The sequence below is a fragment of the Pleurodeles waltl genome, chromosome 11, assembly GCF_031143425.1.
Source record: "Pleurodeles waltl isolate 20211129_DDA chromosome 11, aPleWal1.hap1.20221129, whole genome shotgun sequence".
Lineage (NCBI taxonomy): Eukaryota > Metazoa > Chordata > Amphibia > Caudata > Salamandridae > Pleurodeles > Pleurodeles waltl.
The window spans coordinates 267,739,928-267,757,548 of record NC_090450.1 but is presented as its reverse complement, the minus strand read 5'-3'; the positions used below and the strand labels follow the sequence as shown (position 1 = coordinate 267,757,548).

At 45.2% G+C, this 17,621-nt stretch overlaps 1 protein-coding gene across 1 annotated transcript in view; it reads right to left on the bottom strand.

The window, feature by feature from the left end:
• LOC138266605 (eotaxin-like) overlaps window positions 1-13,359 on the bottom strand; it is a 174,365-nt gene extending 161,006 nt beyond the window's left edge. The window contains exon 1 of the mRNA XM_069215435.1: window positions 12,935-13,359. Coding sequence (XP_069071536.1) covers window positions 12,935-13,007 — 73 coding nt within the window. The 5' untranslated portion in view covers window positions 13,008-13,359. The remainder of the gene's footprint in view (window positions 1-12,934) is intronic.
• Between the last annotated feature and the right edge of the window lie 4,262 nt (window positions 13,360-17,621).

Sequence of the window (17,621 nt, the reverse complement as noted above, 5' to 3'; positions counted from 1 at the left end):
TAATAAATATGACCTTCCTACTCCTTTCAGATCAGCAGCTACCATTCAAACAATGTATGAGGGCAGCCCCAATGTTAGCCTATGAAGGGAGCAGCCTCACAGCAGTGTAAAAATGAATTTGGGAGTTTTACACCACCAGGAGATGTAAACTACATAGGTTCTGCCTTTAGCCTACACAGCACCCTGCTCTATGGGTTACCTAGGGCATACCTTAGGGGTGTCATATGTAGAAAAAGGGGAGTTTTAGGCTTGTCAAGTACTTTTAAATGCCAAGTCGAATTGGCAGTGAAACTGCACACACAGGCCTTGCAATGGCAGGCCTGAGACAAGGTTAATGGGCTACTTAAGTGGGTGGCACAACCAGTGCTGCAGGCCCACTAGTAGCATTTAATCTACAGACCCTGGGCACATATAGTGCACACTACTAGGGACTTATTAAGTCAATTAAATAGTCCATTTGAGTATGATCCAACGTTACCATGTTTAAAGGGAGAGAGCATATGCACTTTAACACTGGTTAGCAGTAGTAAAGTGTGCAGAGTCTAAAAACCAGCAAAAACAGTGTCCAAAAAGTGGAGAGAGGCAGGCAGGCAAAAAGTTAGGCGTGACCACCCTAAGGCTGTCAGGTCTAACATTTTTGAATGCTGCAGATTTTTTGGATCGGACTGGAGCAGATTGTTTTGGAGGGGGCAGCTTACTTTGAATTGGAGTGAGGCAGACTGTTTTGGATTGGAGTTGGGCAATTTGTTTGGACTGGAGTCGGACATATTGTTTTGGATTGGGGTGGCATAAATTGTGGTGGATTGGAGTGGAGTGGTCCAGAACTGAGGTGGATTGGGGCATGGTGGATTAGAGTGGGGTGAATTGGAGTTGGTGGATTAGAGTGGGGTGAATTGGAGTGGGTGGATTGAAGTGGGCAGATTGGAGTGGGTAGGATTGGAGTGGGGAATATTGGAATGGGGAAGACTGGAATGAGGCAGATTGGAGTAGGGGAGATTATTTGGATTCCGTTGGGTCAGATTGGAGAGGAGTGGATTGTAGTTGGGTAGATTGTTTTACATTGGAGTGTGGCAGATTGGCGTACAGCAGATTGGAGTTGGGCAGATTGCTTTGCATTGGAGTGGGGCAGATTATTTTGGATTGGAGTTGGGTAAAGTATTTTGGAATGGAGTGGAGCAGATTATAGTGGTCCAGAATGTTTTAGATTGCAGTGGGACAGATTGTTTTGGATTGGAGTGGGGCAGGCTGGAGTGGGGCAGATTCTTTTGCATAGGAGTGGGGTATATTGCAGTGGGGCAGATTCTTTTGGATTGGAGTGGGACAGATCAGAGTGGGCAGACATGAGTAGGGCAGATTGCTTTGGGTTAGAATGGGGCAGAATATTTTGGAATGGAGTAGGGAAGATTGGAGTGAGGCAGATTGTTATGGATTGGAATGCAGCAAACTTGAGTGGGGAAGATTGTTTGGAACTGCAACGGGCAGATTGTTTTGGATTGAAGTGGTGCAGATTGTCTTCATTGCAGTTGGGCCGATTGTTTTGGAGAGTAGTGGGGCAGATTGTAGAAGGGCCGATTGGAGTGAGGGAGATTGTTTGGGATTGGAATGGGCCAGACTGGATGGGAGCAGATTGTTTTAGATTGGACAGATTAGAGTTGGGCAGATAGGAATGATGCAGATTGTTTTGAACTGGGGTGGACAAATTGTTGTGAATTGGAGTTGGGTATATTGGAGTAAGGCGGACTGTTTTGGACTGGAGTGTGGCAGACTATAGTGGGACAGACTGTTTTGGAGTCATCTAGGGCAGATTGTTTTGGTTTGGAGTGGGACAAATTATTTGGGATTGACCTTGCGCAGGTTGGAGTGGGACAGATTGTTTTGGGTTGGAGTGGGCAGATTGGTTTCGACTGGAGTGGGCAGGTTGTTTGTATTGGAGCGGGCAGATTGGAGTGGGGCAGATTGTTTTGGATTGGAGCGGGGCTTTTTGTTTTGGACAGGAGTGGTATAAACTGGAGTGGGGCAGATTGTTTTGTAGTGGATTGGGGCAGATTAGAGTGGGGAAGATTGTTGTGGACTGGAGTGGGACAGATTGTTTTAGATTGTTGTTGGGCAGATTGGAGTGTGGCAATGGGGCAGATTATTTTGGATTGTTCTGGGCAGGATGTTTTAGATTGTAATGGTGCATATTGTTTTTATTTGAGAAGGGATGATTGTCTTGGATTTGAGTGGAGAAGATTGTTTTGGACTGGAGCCGGAAAGATTGTTTGGGTTTGGAGTGGGGCAGATTGGACTGGGGTAGATTGTTTTAGATTGGAGTAGGGAAGATTCTTTTAGATTAGAGTGGGGGAGGTTGTTTTGGATTGGCATGGGTCAGATTGGAGCGCATCTTATTCTTTTGGAATGAAGTGGGGCAGATTGTATTGGAGTGGGTGTGGCAGATTGGACTGGGGCAGATTGTTTTGGATTGGAGTGGGGCAGATTGAAGTGGAGTAGATAGTTATGGACTGGAGTGAGGCAGATTGTTCAGATTGGAGTAGGGCAGATTGTTTGGATTAACATGGGGCAGATTGGAATGGGGACGATTGTTTTTGATTGGAGTGTGGTAGACAGTTTTGCACTGGAGTGTGGCAGACTGGAGTGGGGTAGATTCTCTTAGATTTGAGTAGGGCAGAATGTTTTAGATTAGAGTGGGGTAGATTGTTTTGTTTTGGAGTGGTACAGATTTTTTCTATTGGAGTTTGACAGATTGTTTTTGATTGGAGTGGGTCAGGTTGTTTTAGATTGGAGTTGGGCAGAATGTTGTGGATTGGAGTGGGCAGATTGGAGAGGGACAGATTCCTTTGTGTTGGAGTGGGGTAGATTGTTTTTGATTGGAGTGGGCAGACTGGAGTGGGGCCGACTAGAGTGGGACAGATTGTATTTGATTGGAGTGGGGCAAATTGTTTTGGATAGGAGTGGGACAAACTGGAGTGGGTCAGATTATTTTGGATTAGAGTGGAGCAGATTAGAGTGGGGAAGATTGCTGTGGATTGGAGTGGGACAGATTGTTTTAGATTGTTGTGGGGCATATTGGAATGTGGCGACGTGGCAGATTGTTTTGGATTGGAGTGGGGCAGTTGTACTAGGGCAGATTGCTTTGGGTTACAGTGGGGCAGATTATTTTGGAATGGAGTAGGGCAGATTGGAGTGGGGCAGATTGCTATGGATTGGAGTGTAGCGGATTGTTTTGGATTGGAATGCAGCAAACTGGAGTGGGGAAGATTGTTTGGAATTGCAGAGGGCAGATTGTTTTGGATTGGAGTGGTGCAGATTGTTTTAATGCCACTGGGCCAATTGTTTTGGATTGGACTGGGGAAGACCAGAGCAGGGCCGATTGGAGTGAGGCAGATTGTTTTGGATTGGAATGGGGCAGACTGCATTGGGGCAGACTGTTTTGGATTGGAGTAGGTCAGATTAGAGTTGGGAAGATTGGAATGATGCAGATTGTTTTGGATTGGGGTGAGGGAGATTGTTTTGGATTGGAGTGGGGCAGATTGGAAAGAGGCAGATTGTTTTGGATTGCAGTGCGGAACATTTGAGTAGGACAGCCTGTTTTGGAGAGGCGTAGGGCAGATTGCTTTGGTTTGGAGTGGGGCAGAATGTTATGGTTTGACCTGAGGCAGATTGGAGTGGGACCGATTGTTTTGGGTTAGAGTGGGCCAGATTGTTTTGGGTTGGGGTGGGCAGGTTGCTGTTATTGGACCAGGGCAGATTGGAGTGGGGCAGATTGTTTTTGACTGGAGTGGGGCAGATTGAACTGGGGCTGACTAGAGTGGGACAGATTGTTTTTGACCAGAGTGTGTCAGATTGTTTTGGACTGGAATGGGGCAGATTGGAGTGGGACAGATTGTTTTGGATTGGAGTGAGACAGATTGTTTTAGATTGTTGTGAGGCAGATTAGAGTGTGGCCATTTGGCAGATTGTTTTGGATTGGACTGGGCAGGATGTTTTAGATTGGAGTGGTGAATATTGTTTTTATTTGAGAAGATTGTCTTGTATTAGAGTGGAGCAGATTGGTTTGGACTGGAGCTGGGCAGATTGTTTTGGATTGGAGTGGGACAGAATGGAGTGTGCTCATTGTTTTAGATTGGATTGGGGAAGATTCTTTTAGATTAGAGTGGGGAGATTGTTTTAGATTGACATGGGGCAGATTGGAGCGCAGCATATACTTTTGGAATGAAGTGGGGCAGATTGTATTGGACTGGGGTGTGGCAGATTGGACTGGGGCAGATTGTTTTGGATTGGAGTGGGGCAGATTGAAGTGGAGTAGATAGTTATGGACTGGAGTGGGGCAGATTGTTTCAGATTGGAGTAGGGCAGATTGTTTTGGATTAACATGGGGCGGATCGGAATTGGGCAGATTGTTTTTGATTGGAGTGAGACAGACTGTTTTACACTGGAGTGTGCCAGACTGGAGTGGGGTAGATTGTTTTAGATTTGAGTGGAGCAGGATGTTTTATATTAGAGTGGGGTAGATTGTTTTGGTTTGGAGTGGTACAGATTCTTTTTTATTGGAGTTTGGCAGATTGTTTTGAATTGAAGTGGGTCTGGTTGTTTTGGATTGGAGTTGGGCAGAATGTTGTGGATTAGATTGGGCAGGTTGTTTAGGATTGGAATGAGGCAGAATGCTTTGGATTGGGTATGAGAAGCTACTTTGGATTGGAATGGGGCAGATTGTGCTGTATTGGAGTGGGGTGGATTGGAGTGGGCTGATTGTTTTAAATTGAAGTGGGACAGATTGTTTTGGGTTGGTGTGGGTCAGATTGGAGTGGGACAAATTGTTTTAGATTAGAGTGGGGCAGATTGTTTTAAATTGAAGTGAGGAAGATTGAAGTGTGGCAGATTGTTTTACATTGGAATGGGGCAGCTTGTTTTGGATTGGTGTGGGGCCGATTGTTTTGGATTGGAGAGGGGCAGATTTGAGGTGGGTGGGTTGGGAGGATTGGAGTGTGAGGGACTGGGGTGAGTGGATCGGATTGGAATGGTGTGGATCAGATTGTTCAGGGGTGGATTGGATTGAGTGGGGTGAATTGGTGTCGGTGAGGTGGGGTGGACTGGTGTGGATTGAAGTGGGTAAGATTAGGCCACCCACTTAAGTACCCTTATAAACATGACTCAGGCCTGTCATAGCAGTCTGTATGCAGTTTTGAACTATCATTTGATCTAGAAAAATAAATCTTTTTGACAGGCAAAACCCTTCCTTTAAATACATATAAATCACCCTAGGATGTGGTGTTCTTAAAAATTGGACCTGTACGTTTAACTTTTTCATGTCCTGATAGTGAAAAACTCTTAAATTAGTTTTTTACTACTGAAAGGCCCGCATCTCTGATAGGATACCATTGGGTTTACTTATTACATTTAGTAAGTGATAACTTTCAATTAGGAGCAGGCCGGAAAAGTACGTTTGGTGTCTAAATAATTGTAATTTAAAATCCTGATTGATGGTAAAAGTGAATTTTAAGTTACAATTCTGAAAATGTCACTTTTACAAAGTTGGCATTTTCTTGTTCCAACCATTCGGTGGCTGCATCCTGTATCCAGGGTCACACCACTAGGTATAGCTGGCAGTTGTTCTTTATGGTTTGCTTAAAGTCAGTGAGACAATGGGGGAATAGGTGTTGGCAGGATGGGCCATTCCTGACTTGACAGGGAAGGGGTGAAGTATCGCCTATCACACTTATACATCAGAAAGCCTCTGCCTGATCACACTCACAAAGGATTGACAATAGTCTTGTGTGCCCCCAGACAAGCTGGTGCCATGGCAGGGAGTCAAGGATTTCCAAACGCCTGTGGGGTTGAAAACCTCCAGAACCTTCTCCTACTAGAAAGTTAGGACCAAGTTTAAATATTGGACCCTGAGACCTAACTCTTCAGTACATCTGTGGACCTGTGGAAGATGCAGAAGAACTGCTGTGATGTACTGCAAGAAACACGGCTACTCTGCTCTCCTTCTTCCTGAGTGAGGACTGGACATGCAGCTTGAACCCAAATCCACCAGAGTAACTTAAGGGTTAGTTGGCTGGCCTCTTGATCAGAGCCTTAAGGACAGAAAAAGGCTCCAACCATCCTGACCCAGCACATTGCTACTGTCACCCTGCTCCCCCTCCCCAAGTTGTGCCTGGACCCCTGGAATGGGACTGAAGGTGCTCTGCCAGCCCAGTTGTGGTCTCTTGGCCAGAAGTGATGCAAGCATCATCCCACAGATCTGTGTCGGAACCAGCAAAGCACAACACATCCATGGCACAGGGCCTTGTGTTGCAGCTTCTCGAAACATCCGCTGTACAACACATCCCTGACACAGAACTTCACATCACAAGCCTTTTTCGGAAGGCATCCTTGGTGACATCGCATCATCTCGCATCACAAACCTCATCATTGGCCTCATCAGAGCCGCAGCTGTGTGAGGCATGTCCGACGTAGGACCTCGCATCGCCGCACGCAGCCTCTCTGAACCGCTGGATCGTGCAAAACTCCGCTACCAGGATTTAAGGTATTTTGGTCAGCAGGCTTAACTTGGTCCCTGTAACCATATCGTGCTCCATGATGGTCATTCTGACCTTGTGACTTTGTCCCGGTACAGTGCAACCAGGAAACCACCGTTGGCGCTTTGTGCCTCTAATCACACTTTTCAACTAAAAATTGCAAATCTCCATTTCTGCTATCAGGATTTTTGTCTTTTGGGGCTCATATAATTTATTACATTTTATTAAATGTTTCTAACTTGGTGTGGGATTTTTCTTGTGCTGTGTTTTCACTTACTGTTTGTGTGCTTCAGAAATATTTTAAACATTGCCTCTAAGTTAAACCTGACAGCTTTTTTGTCAAGCTACCAGAAGGTTAAGCCCAGGTTAATTTGGAATGTTCTTGTGTTTCACCCTGACAAAAATTGTGGTTGATGTTCGAGTAGGGTTTAACCCCCTTTAACTAGAAACTCCCATGTCCTAAAGTTTGTTATTGCCATTGAGGAAGTTAAAAACACGGGCCTTCGACTCTTTAATTGAGCCAATCTGGCTCTAGTGTTCTAAGCTAATATTTTACTGGTTGTTGAATGTGGTGTGGGATTCTTCTGTATCTTAATACCAAGGGTTTGACTGATTGATGTACAGGCTGATTAGTTTCATGCACAATTTCCCCAGTTATTAGAAAAAGTGTTATTCGTCTTTGAGCATGTTACCTTTCTCTGAGACCCTCCCATTTATTGTGAGCTGTGTCAGATGGTGCTCTTCAGTGACATGAAGGCGTAATAAGGGTGCCAGTGCCGCCTTTGGTTACAGGATTTTCATCATTATTCTTTCTTCACAGTGTTTTACTTTACTCATAAAAGTTCCAGTGAGTAAGAGAGAATGAGTGCCTTCATAGACGTACATTCTTGTCTTGATTTCTGAGAGTTGTGGCTGTGGCCTCAAGTGTGTGAACTGTGATCTAGCTGCAGTTCACAAGTAGTATCTCAAAAGTCTATTCTAAATCTGTGTCTGCATACTCTGTGCCTGTATGATTATCTGTCGTTTGCACCCAGGCCACACTGGTATCCATGCCCACTCTGAGTTTCCAGGGCGAGGCTGCACCTTTACATGAACTTCTGTCGCCATTAGTCACCGTACATGTATGCAAAATGTCCCATTCATCTGCACAAAGAACGTTTTTACACATGGTGGGTATGCCCCGCTGTGTGATCCTTATTTTATGCCCGCCCATTCCTCTGCAGGACTCTCCAGACTTAAGTGCTTTGAAATGGTGTCCATTAGGGACTTGATCACTCTCAAGCCAATCTTGTAATAACTTCTTATTCTTAACCAATTGTTTTTCCTTATCGTTTGTTCTTTGTACCAGGATTGGCTCCAATATAGATATTCCCACCTTAAAGCTTTGGTATAGCTGCTCTAGCACAATAAGCTACCTCTAGCTAAATATACTGTTGATGATTCAGTCAGACAAACTGGGTACTTCTGTGGACAGTCTTGGAGTATTTTATTATAGGACATTGTTATCTGTCTGCAGTTAAGGGTGTATATGATCACCCTGTTGCATCAGTCTGACTACTAGGATCATGTGTTCTACACCCAAAGCAGACCATCTTAAAACAGACAACTTGCACTACTATTTTATTTGTGCCTGACCATTTTTATTATTATTTTGGTGGCCTTATGTGCAAGTAATGGGCAACTCTATAAGTTCTGTGTGGAAACTTCCCAGTGTCCTACGTTCTTGAGGTATGAATCATTTGTAGTCTGGGTAGACTTGTGCATTAAAAGGAGGGGTTCAAGCACTTCAATTGCTTTTTTGTAATGAAAGGTGTCTAGAAGATTTTGAAACAGCTTGAATCTTTCTTCTCTTGCGTAGCAGAGTAATAGATATCTTTTCACTAAAGTGGCTGTCTCACAAGAGGCTCCAAAAACGTTATGTGATCTTCTGATCCACAAGGTCCACCTCGGTGCTGGCGTTGTCAGTGTTTCAAGTTTATTGAATAGTTGGAAAGTGCTGCAGATCATGTTAAACGTAAGTGATGCTGTGTGGCATTGGTGCCACATGGATTTTGTTAGTCCATTCGTTTTGCATACATTTTTTGCTGTCAGTGTAGTGCGGGTTTGCAATCCCATCTCCCCTTGACATTGTTCTTTTTATGGCTTCTGGAGCATGTATCAGGCCCTGATCCAAGCCGTTTTGCTGCCACCTGCACAGTTATTTTCTTCTCACACCAATTCACAGGCATGCACTGAACTTTGAGTGCCCCAAAGTTCACATTATTCGCCCTGTGCTCCACAGCATGGCTGCAGGAGTGGACTGGGGCCCAAATGTATACTTTTTTAGCGCCACATTTGTGTCATTTTTTTACACAAAAGCGGTGCAAAGTTACAAAATACAATTGTGGCCCATATTTATACTTTTTTAGCGCCACATTTGTGTCATTTTTTGACGCAAAAGCAGTGCAAAGTTACAAAATACAGGCCCATATTATACTATTTTAGCGCCGCATGTGCATCATTTTTTTGTGCAAAAGCGGTGCAAACTTGCAAAATACAATTGTATTTTGTATGTTTGTGCCATTTTTGCGTTAAAAAGCGGCGCAAATGAGCGCTAAAAAAGTATAAATATGGGCCTGAGTGTGAGCGTCAGAGATGCGACATGATGGCCAGTGTGACAGTAAAAAAAAGCGTTTTGGAAATGTTGTCAATGATAAGCTCCTCATTGTCATCTTCTTTACAAATACAGAGATCCCTCAGTGTTAAAGGTTTTTCCAGAGTAGAAGGCCCTGTGTCTTGTGTTCTAAACAATACATACTTATACAATAAAGAAATACAAAACATAAGCAAAAATAACTACGTGAATTGACTTTCAGACAGACCCTATGTATCAGTAAACCAGTTATGAACAGCCAATTGGATCCTCTAGCCAAAAAATGAAATGTTTTCTCTGTGTTGTGCTCGAAGAGGACTGTCAATAAATGTGAAGAATGGAGTATTGTAGCCCACTGATAATAGATCTTGAAGGCACCTGAAATTATTAACAAGGGTTCAGAAAAACACAGGGCTGCACTTAAGAGTTAGTTACTGGCCTGCTAGTTTACCTACATTCCCTTGCAATGCCTATCATACACACACAAACGTGTGATTGCATGGAAATATGGATCATTGCAGCCACAAGCCCGGACACACACAAACACGCATGCACACGCACACACACAGACACAGAGTGGCTTTTGCTTAATTTAGGAACCAATTATCTGGGACTGTTGAAAGTGGCTAGTAAAAAGAAAAAAGTTGGCCCACAATACTTTCCATAAATTGTGTCTTACACATTATTTAATTGTTAATTGCTCATACATTTAGAAGACTAAGACACACTTACAAAAAAAGCTCTGCAAATTCTTCCCAGTTTAGGAAACGTGTAAGGTTTATGTACTGTGGCCCTGCGATGGTATTATGAAATTTAAACGAAGTGTATGAACTACTGGAAAATCAATACACTGTGTAAACATGTTACAAGTTAGTAGTGTCTTGAAATGTAAAACTATTTAAAGAAAAAGTCTAAAACAACATGGTCAAGTCCATTATTGCCCTGAAGCATCACTTCAGAACGGGTCTAGCTATCACAGCTACTACAGGTCCAGTGAAGTAGAGGCCCAGGGTTGTGAGTTACTCACTGCATCCCAAATATGACCGTTTTTACCATCCATATGGGGAAAGAGTGCCACATTTTCCTCGTTTACTTTAGAGCTCATGGTACCCAAAAGCAGCCCTGACTGACGAAAGTGCACAAACTAGCTAGCCTCCTTTAATTTCCTCCCCCAATCCTTTTTTTTCCACCCTTACATTTCTCTCTCTCTCTCATGAATCCTCCCTGCTCCTGCTGCAGTTAACCTGGGGGTGCTGGGGAAATTAGCAGAAGCAAGAAGAGTAGCCCTGGGCTTTTAGGGGCTCAAGGCCATCCAGAAAATGACCAATGGAATAAAAGGTCCGTCCAGCGACATACGGTTTGCCACACCAAAGCACTCTCGCACTGATGAAACTAAAGTGGCTGTCGGATAGATAGCATAGTAAATGTAACGTCTTGCGTCTGGCCCTCGCAGCATTGTTTAACAGGGACCCACTATCTTTAAAACGATGAATTTGAGAAAAATAAACCCGAAAGAACCTTCAGATCAAGTAAAAACATCAGGCTGATAGTTCTTAATGTAGTATAGCGCCCAGTGAACGATTTCGGTGGCCTTCTACAATCAAAAATTGTGTTTTGATTATACGGTCTGTGGTGTGGTGCAATAAATTAAGTTATACATGATGTGCCTCTTCTTTGACTGGTCACGTACATTGTTATATGTTAAATTGCAGTGCCCGGTGCTCAGCTGGGGCACCCCACATCTCTAGTTTTGTTGAAGGCCACATGGGAAGCCTTCGGGCCCTTGTGACCCTGCTGGCTCCCTGCAAGTTCCCCATGGACTGTGCAGAACCAGGCAACGTTTCTCCTGTTTTAAAAAAAATAGTGTGGTATCTGGTGTATACCTGGGGCACCCTACAGCACTGGTCACGTTGGCACTGTGGGAGGAGCCCAAAGTCCCCGGCAGCCTCCCCACCTCTCCTGTCTGCACTCATCCTGGGTATAGCAGGAGGCAGCATTGCCTGCACCCGCCAGGAGCAGTTTTTCTTTTGCTCCCGCCAGGAAGGAGCAATTCCAAGCTTCACTGGCAATTAAAGCACAGGCAGGGAGAAACATTTGTGTGACACTGGGACACTTTGACTGCAATGACACTGGGGATGTTGTCCTTGGGCCTGAATGAGGCTGGGGGAGAGGGGTTGTGCATCCCCCTCCCTTTAAATATGCATCAGCCCCAGGAGATGGAGTCCCTGGAGATTGTAGGAGGACATGGAGGAGGAACGACCATCGCCCCACTTTTAATTATACATTGGATGTGGACTTGCTGCCTCGGAGGCCTCAAGGAGGCTCTGGGAGGGGTCTGCAAGCCCCTACCCTGTAAAATATATTGCACCACCCCCTCTGGCCCATCCTGAGGTTGTTTGTTTACGAAAGCAGTGAAGCCTGTGTTTTTTTTTTTTTTTTCATTTTATCGCAGATTTGTGGGTCCGTCGCAATTTGTGGTACATTTTTTATACACAATTTGTTTTTGGAACCAGGGGGTCCGCCTGGGAACCCCCAATAGGCCTGAGGGGCATGGTATCCATGCCCTGTCCCCTTATATTATTTTTGTACTTTGTTTTAGGACAGGGGACTCAGTCTCAAGTCCTAAAATGGCTGCTGCCACATCATTGTGGATGAGGTGGCAATCAATCAGATCTCACCTTGAGATATGTTGGCCCACAGATCCTCAAAGATATGAAATGTAAAACGTTTTTTAATCTTAATTTCTCAAAAGCTACTGAACGGAGTTACACCAAATCACAAAAAGCATGCGTTCTGAACCAAGATCTAGCTTTCTGAAAATTAGGTGTAATTTTGTTCAGCCATTTTGGCTGTAGATGTGTCTGATTTTTATATTAAAAAATGAATAGGGATACAAGTTTTGGGACATCCCAAGTCCCCCTTTTTTCTGAACCCTTACTTGACGGATCACCATAAAGCTTTCCAGGAAGGAGCTGAGGTGGATGAGACTTTTTTGGTAAAGTTTTGTAAAGATTCGTCAAACTGCTGGAAAGTTATAAGCAAACCAAAAAAAGATTTTTTCCCATGAAAAGGTAGTCCTAACTCTAACTATCCAGTGACGACGACCAATGGGTAGTATATACCTATAATAGAAATTAGGGGTAAAAATATGTTGAAAATCTGGATGGTTGGTACTGTGGTACTGTCACTGTGTTTGGCTATAAGCATTTGTGGTCTTACTGACAATTTCCTCTATGTAATAAATCCCAGCCACGCTGCATAAGAAGATGTTATCAGTGGATCTAGCTAGGAATCCCACAGCTACCAGGAAGAATTCGAATTGGATAGTTAGAATATTTAAATGGTAAAATGTAGGGCACACAAACACACAAAAAGTATAGTGACTTGAAACTGCTTACAAAACATATGACACTCTGTAAACTAACTCAAATTAACAAATACTCATGGCAGAATTACACTGTAATATAAGATGTCATTCTTTTATGAAGAATATATTGCTGTCTGATGTATATGTAATCACTGATAGTGAGAAACGCGGCTCTTAACTTACTTCCAAATAGTATGCCGTCGTGCACAGGAAAGACATTCAAATAGCTCAGTGGGTTGAATGTTTACAGGCTAACACGACACACCGTTTCACAACTATAAAAAACAAACACTTGTTCCAAAGAACTGCATTAATGAGTACACGTGTAATCCTCAATTGTGTGGGGTGCATTAAAAATGTAAATATTGGATTACTGGTCCCCTTCAGGTGCCGATAATTAGAGGGTGTACTTACACGAGTCTCCTTGAACACACACATATCCGGCGATGAGGAGGAAGATGGCCAGCTTGGTTAGATTCCGCAGCATCTCTTTGCCTCTTGGTACAGTACCAAAGACCTAGATTGCAAATGGACCTTCTGGTCGTCACAAGCTCGTGTAGAAATTTTGAAAGCTGCTTTTAGCCCCCTTCGCCCACATCTCACTATTCTCGGTTAATGGGACTTTTTGTTCGAAGTATTTCCGTTCATTGCACGTCTACCCAGCAGCAGGAGGTAGCAGATCAGGCTTTGCGGGGCAAAGGCGTGAAATGCTTGGGTTTCCTTTCTCAGGTGACTGGGAACTCTCAACCTTGCGTCTGTGGCGGGGACACAGGCAAGTAAGCGTTAGGTTAGTCATGTGGTGCTCATTTAAAAACACGACTTTATGGTTATTCATTTAATGAGTGTAGGAATCTGACCTGGTGTGTGGTGATCTCCTACAGTGGTGTCACCTTTTACCAGGTCCAGGTTTCCGGTATTAGTGAAGTGTAGACAATGTCTACGAAACAGGGCACTCTGGAGGTAGCTATGGATGAGCAGCCAAGACTTTAGGAGACATGCAAAGCTTATGCAATATCACTGTAGTCAAATGGCACTTACACACATTAAAGAACCACACAGTGTTAAAAAAAATAAAGGTACTTTATTATAGTAACACAATTACTAAAATACTGTATGGGCAATTCCTCACTAGCTGGTGAGTAAACACACTATTAAAAACACATTAGAAGCCAGGAATTAGCTTAGAAAACAGTGAAATAGCAGAATAAAATGCAGACCCCTGGGGGAGACCAAACCATATACTAAGTAAGTGAAATACGAAATTCAGTCCCCCACCCAAGGAAGTGTTATCCGTAGAGGGGAGCTGGAGGAACTAGGAACCCCAAAAGGAAAGTACCAGGGTGCCCCCTAGCGACCAGGAGAGAAGAGGTAAGTAGCTGTTTTTCCCCCAAACCTACAGGTAAACTTTGGAAAAGGACTGTTCAGACCCAAGCAAGACTGGAAGAAACCAAACGTGGATCGTGACAGAAGAGGGCCTGCAAATGAAGGGGACCAAGTCCAGTTGGAATTTCAGTGTCTGGTTGGAGCAGGAGCCACTACCCACACTTCTGGAGATGCAGGACCAGGTCGACGGTGAAGACAGGGAGCCAGCTGTGTAGCATAGGAGCAGAAGAAGAGTTCCAGAAGTAATGCAGAAAATGTCCCACGTCAGAAGGAGAGTTCAAGTCAATAAGTGGTGCGACAAAGCCACCAACAAGCCTTGGCAAAGGCAAGAGTCGCAGATAAAGGTAATGCAGAACTGCCGAGGACCAGGAAGGTCCTGGGGGACTCAATCCAAGGAGGGGAGTCCCGGGTGACCCTCAGCATGGAGGAAAGTCAGAAGACGAGGGTGCAGACCCCCACAGGCAACTCACAGGCAGCAGGCACAGGAGTCAAAGAGAGGCCCACTCAGCATCCGTGAAGAGGAGTTCCACGTCGCTGGAGCAGCAGGCAGGAGACTGTGCTTTGCAGGAAAGTTTGCTGGAGGCAAGGGCTACACGGAGTCTGAGGATCCCATGGAAAAATAGCCAACAAGCCTTGGTAGCTGCAAGAGTCGCGGTGCACAGGGGTACTGTCCTCAAGGGAAAGGCAAGACCTCACCATCTCTCAAGTTGGACAGCTAGTAGAGATGGCTGAGGGGACCCCTCCAGACCACCACCTGTGTTGCAGTATCCACACAGTTTTTCAGGAGAGAAGATCCACGCAGCCGGACGTCATTGCAGTTGGTGCCTGCCGATGCAGAGGGGTGTCTCCTTTACTCCAAGGGAGATTCCTTCTTGCTTCTTCTGCAGGCTGAAGACTTGTCATCCTCAGAGGATGCACACCCAGGGAAATGTTGCAGTTGCTGGAAGGAGCCAGAGAAATAATGTTGCAAAGCAGAGTCGTCACTGGAGTTGTAGATTGTCGGTTCCTGGAGGGTCCAATTGCAGTCCCAGTGGTCAGAAGATGAAGTAAACAATGCAGAGGAGCCCTGTTGGAATCTTGCACATCGAATCTGAAGACCCACCCTGGAGACTCTAAATAGCCCAGGAAGGGGGATTGGTCACCTAGCAGGGTGACCACCTATCAGGAGCGGGCTGTAACATCACCTGTCTGACCTGGACACTCAGATGCTCCCAGGGGCCTCTGCCCACCTTGAATCCAAGATAGCAGAATCAAGCGGCCACCTGGAGGAGCTCTGGCACCACCCCTGGGGTAGTGATGGACAGGGGAGTGGATACTTCCATTTCCATTGTCCAGTGTCGCACTAGAGCAGGGACCGGAGGTCCCTGGACTGGTGCAAACCGGTTTATGCAAGGAGGGCACCAAATGTGCCCTTTACAGCATACCAGTGGTTTAGGAAGGCTATCCTTTCCAAGCCATGTAACACCTATTTCCAAAGGGAGATGCTGTTGCCACCCTCTCCCAAAGGAAATCCTTTGTTCGGCCTTCCTCTGCTTGAGCAGCCTAAGCAGCAGGAGGGCAGAAACCTGTTTGAGGAGTGCCAGCAGTGCGGGCTGCCTAGAAAACCCCAGAAAACTGGTAGGAGCAATGCTGGGGGACCTCTAAGGGGCCCCCAGAGTGCATCGAATCATACAACCAATACTGGCAACAGTATTGCAGTATGATTCCTGCATGTTTGATACCAAACATGCCCAGGTTCGGAGTTACCATTAGGTAGCTGGACACAGGTAGTGTGACCTGTGTCCAGTACACTGGTAAAATGGCTTCCCCGTGCTCACAAAGGCCAGGAAAATGGAGCTAGAGTTCGTAGGGGCACCTCTTTTCATGCAGGTGTTCCCTCACACTGGCACTTTCACCCTGCCCTCTGGGCCTGGAAGGCCTGCCGCAGGCTTGACTTACAGTGACCTGGTGCAGTGACCTGTAGTGAAAGTATGCATGCACCTTTTCATGCAGGCTGCAATGGCAGGCCTGCAGACCAATTTTGCATGCAGCCCATAGGGGACCCCTGGTGCCCCAATGCCCTGGCTACCTTGGTACCATATACTAGGGACTTACTTGGAGGCAACAGTATGCCAATTGTGAGGTGCACTAAGTCAGACTCATCCAAATTTAGAGGGAGAGCACACAGTCCCTGGGGTCCTGGTTAGCAGGATCAAAGTGAACACAGTCAAAACACACTGACAGCAGGCAAAAAGTGGGGGTACTTTCCTACAATGAGTACTAGTGAGGTGGTGGTGACCTGTAAACCTTTGCGTTAAGTCAGCTTCTGGCGAGTTCTGTGAGGACATTTCTCAATCATATCCTTTGCAATAGCCAACCCACCTGGCTATTTTTCATCTATGTAAAGAAAAACTAACAAATGAATAATTAGCTTATTGGTAAAGTGCTCTACTGCCAAAACTGGCATCTTGGTGATGTTGCATATTTAGGTTTCGTTCATTTCGAATTAATCCATAATAACAATAATAATAACATGCAAGACCCCAAATTGGCTAGTCTGGTCCTGTCTAGTCTTTGGGACGGAATTTAGCCTTTTCAAATTCTAATTCAGTTAAATTCTATTTTTTTTGTGGTAGCAGTGTGATCCCTATCTAGATTCTCTAGTAAAATCCTCTTATCAAGCATGGCTCTCCTGGGATGTCAGTCAGTCAATTGCTTTATTCCTCAAATTAAGTCATAAAGGGCCAGATGTATGAAAAAAAACCTTAGCGAATCGGAACTAGCGATTTTTAAGAAATCGCTATTTCTGAGTCGCAAAATGCTATGTAACAAATTTCTTAAAAATCGCTAATGCAAATTGCGAGGTCCAAATACCAAATCGCAGAAATATTTGTGATTCGGTATTTGAAAATCGCAAATTGCAAAAACGGTCACCTGGCTCAGCCTGATGACATCACAAGCAGGAAGTGAGTCAGCCCATGCTGTTTCCAGGTACCACACCCACAGGAGCAGCAGACAGTCACAGACCAGCCCCAGTGAGCAAGTTTGTGAGCAAGCCAGGACCTGACATCAACATGGCCAATGCTGCTAATGGAAAGGAGAAGGGAGAGAGGAAGAGGAAGCTTACATTCAGTGAACAAGAATTGGAGGTGCTCACTGAGGAGGTGGTGAGGAGCCATGACCGGCTATTTGGGAAGAGCTCACTCCAGGTACCAGAGAGTGAGAAGTGAAAACTCTGGGCTGACATCCAGACCAAAATCTGCGCAGTTCGGGTTGCGCAGCGCTCAGTGGAGGAGATACGCAAGAGGCGGTACGACCTGCGTTCCCGTGCCAAGGAGAGGGTGGCCAGCAGGCTAAAGGAGTCAAGGAGCACAGGAGGTGGACCATCCACCCAGACACCCTCCACCCCCATGGAAGACCTGGTGGAGTCCACACTGCTTCCAGAAGCTGTCAGTGGGGTCACTGACATTGACACGTCCGGCACACCCAGTACCAGTAAAGGTAAGTCCAATAATGATATGTAACCCCATATGTGCATGTACAAATGCCCCTTAGGAAATAGCAAGTAGTGCAAACCATTGTGATAAGTACTCCATTCCACATCTTACATGCGGCACAACAATGCCTTATGGGAGTGGTAGTCCACAACCCAGAGCTGAAATTAGCACATAGAATGCAATTAAGAAGAGCGACACCCAGAAGAACAAAACACCCACTACATAGTGACACAATGTAAGTG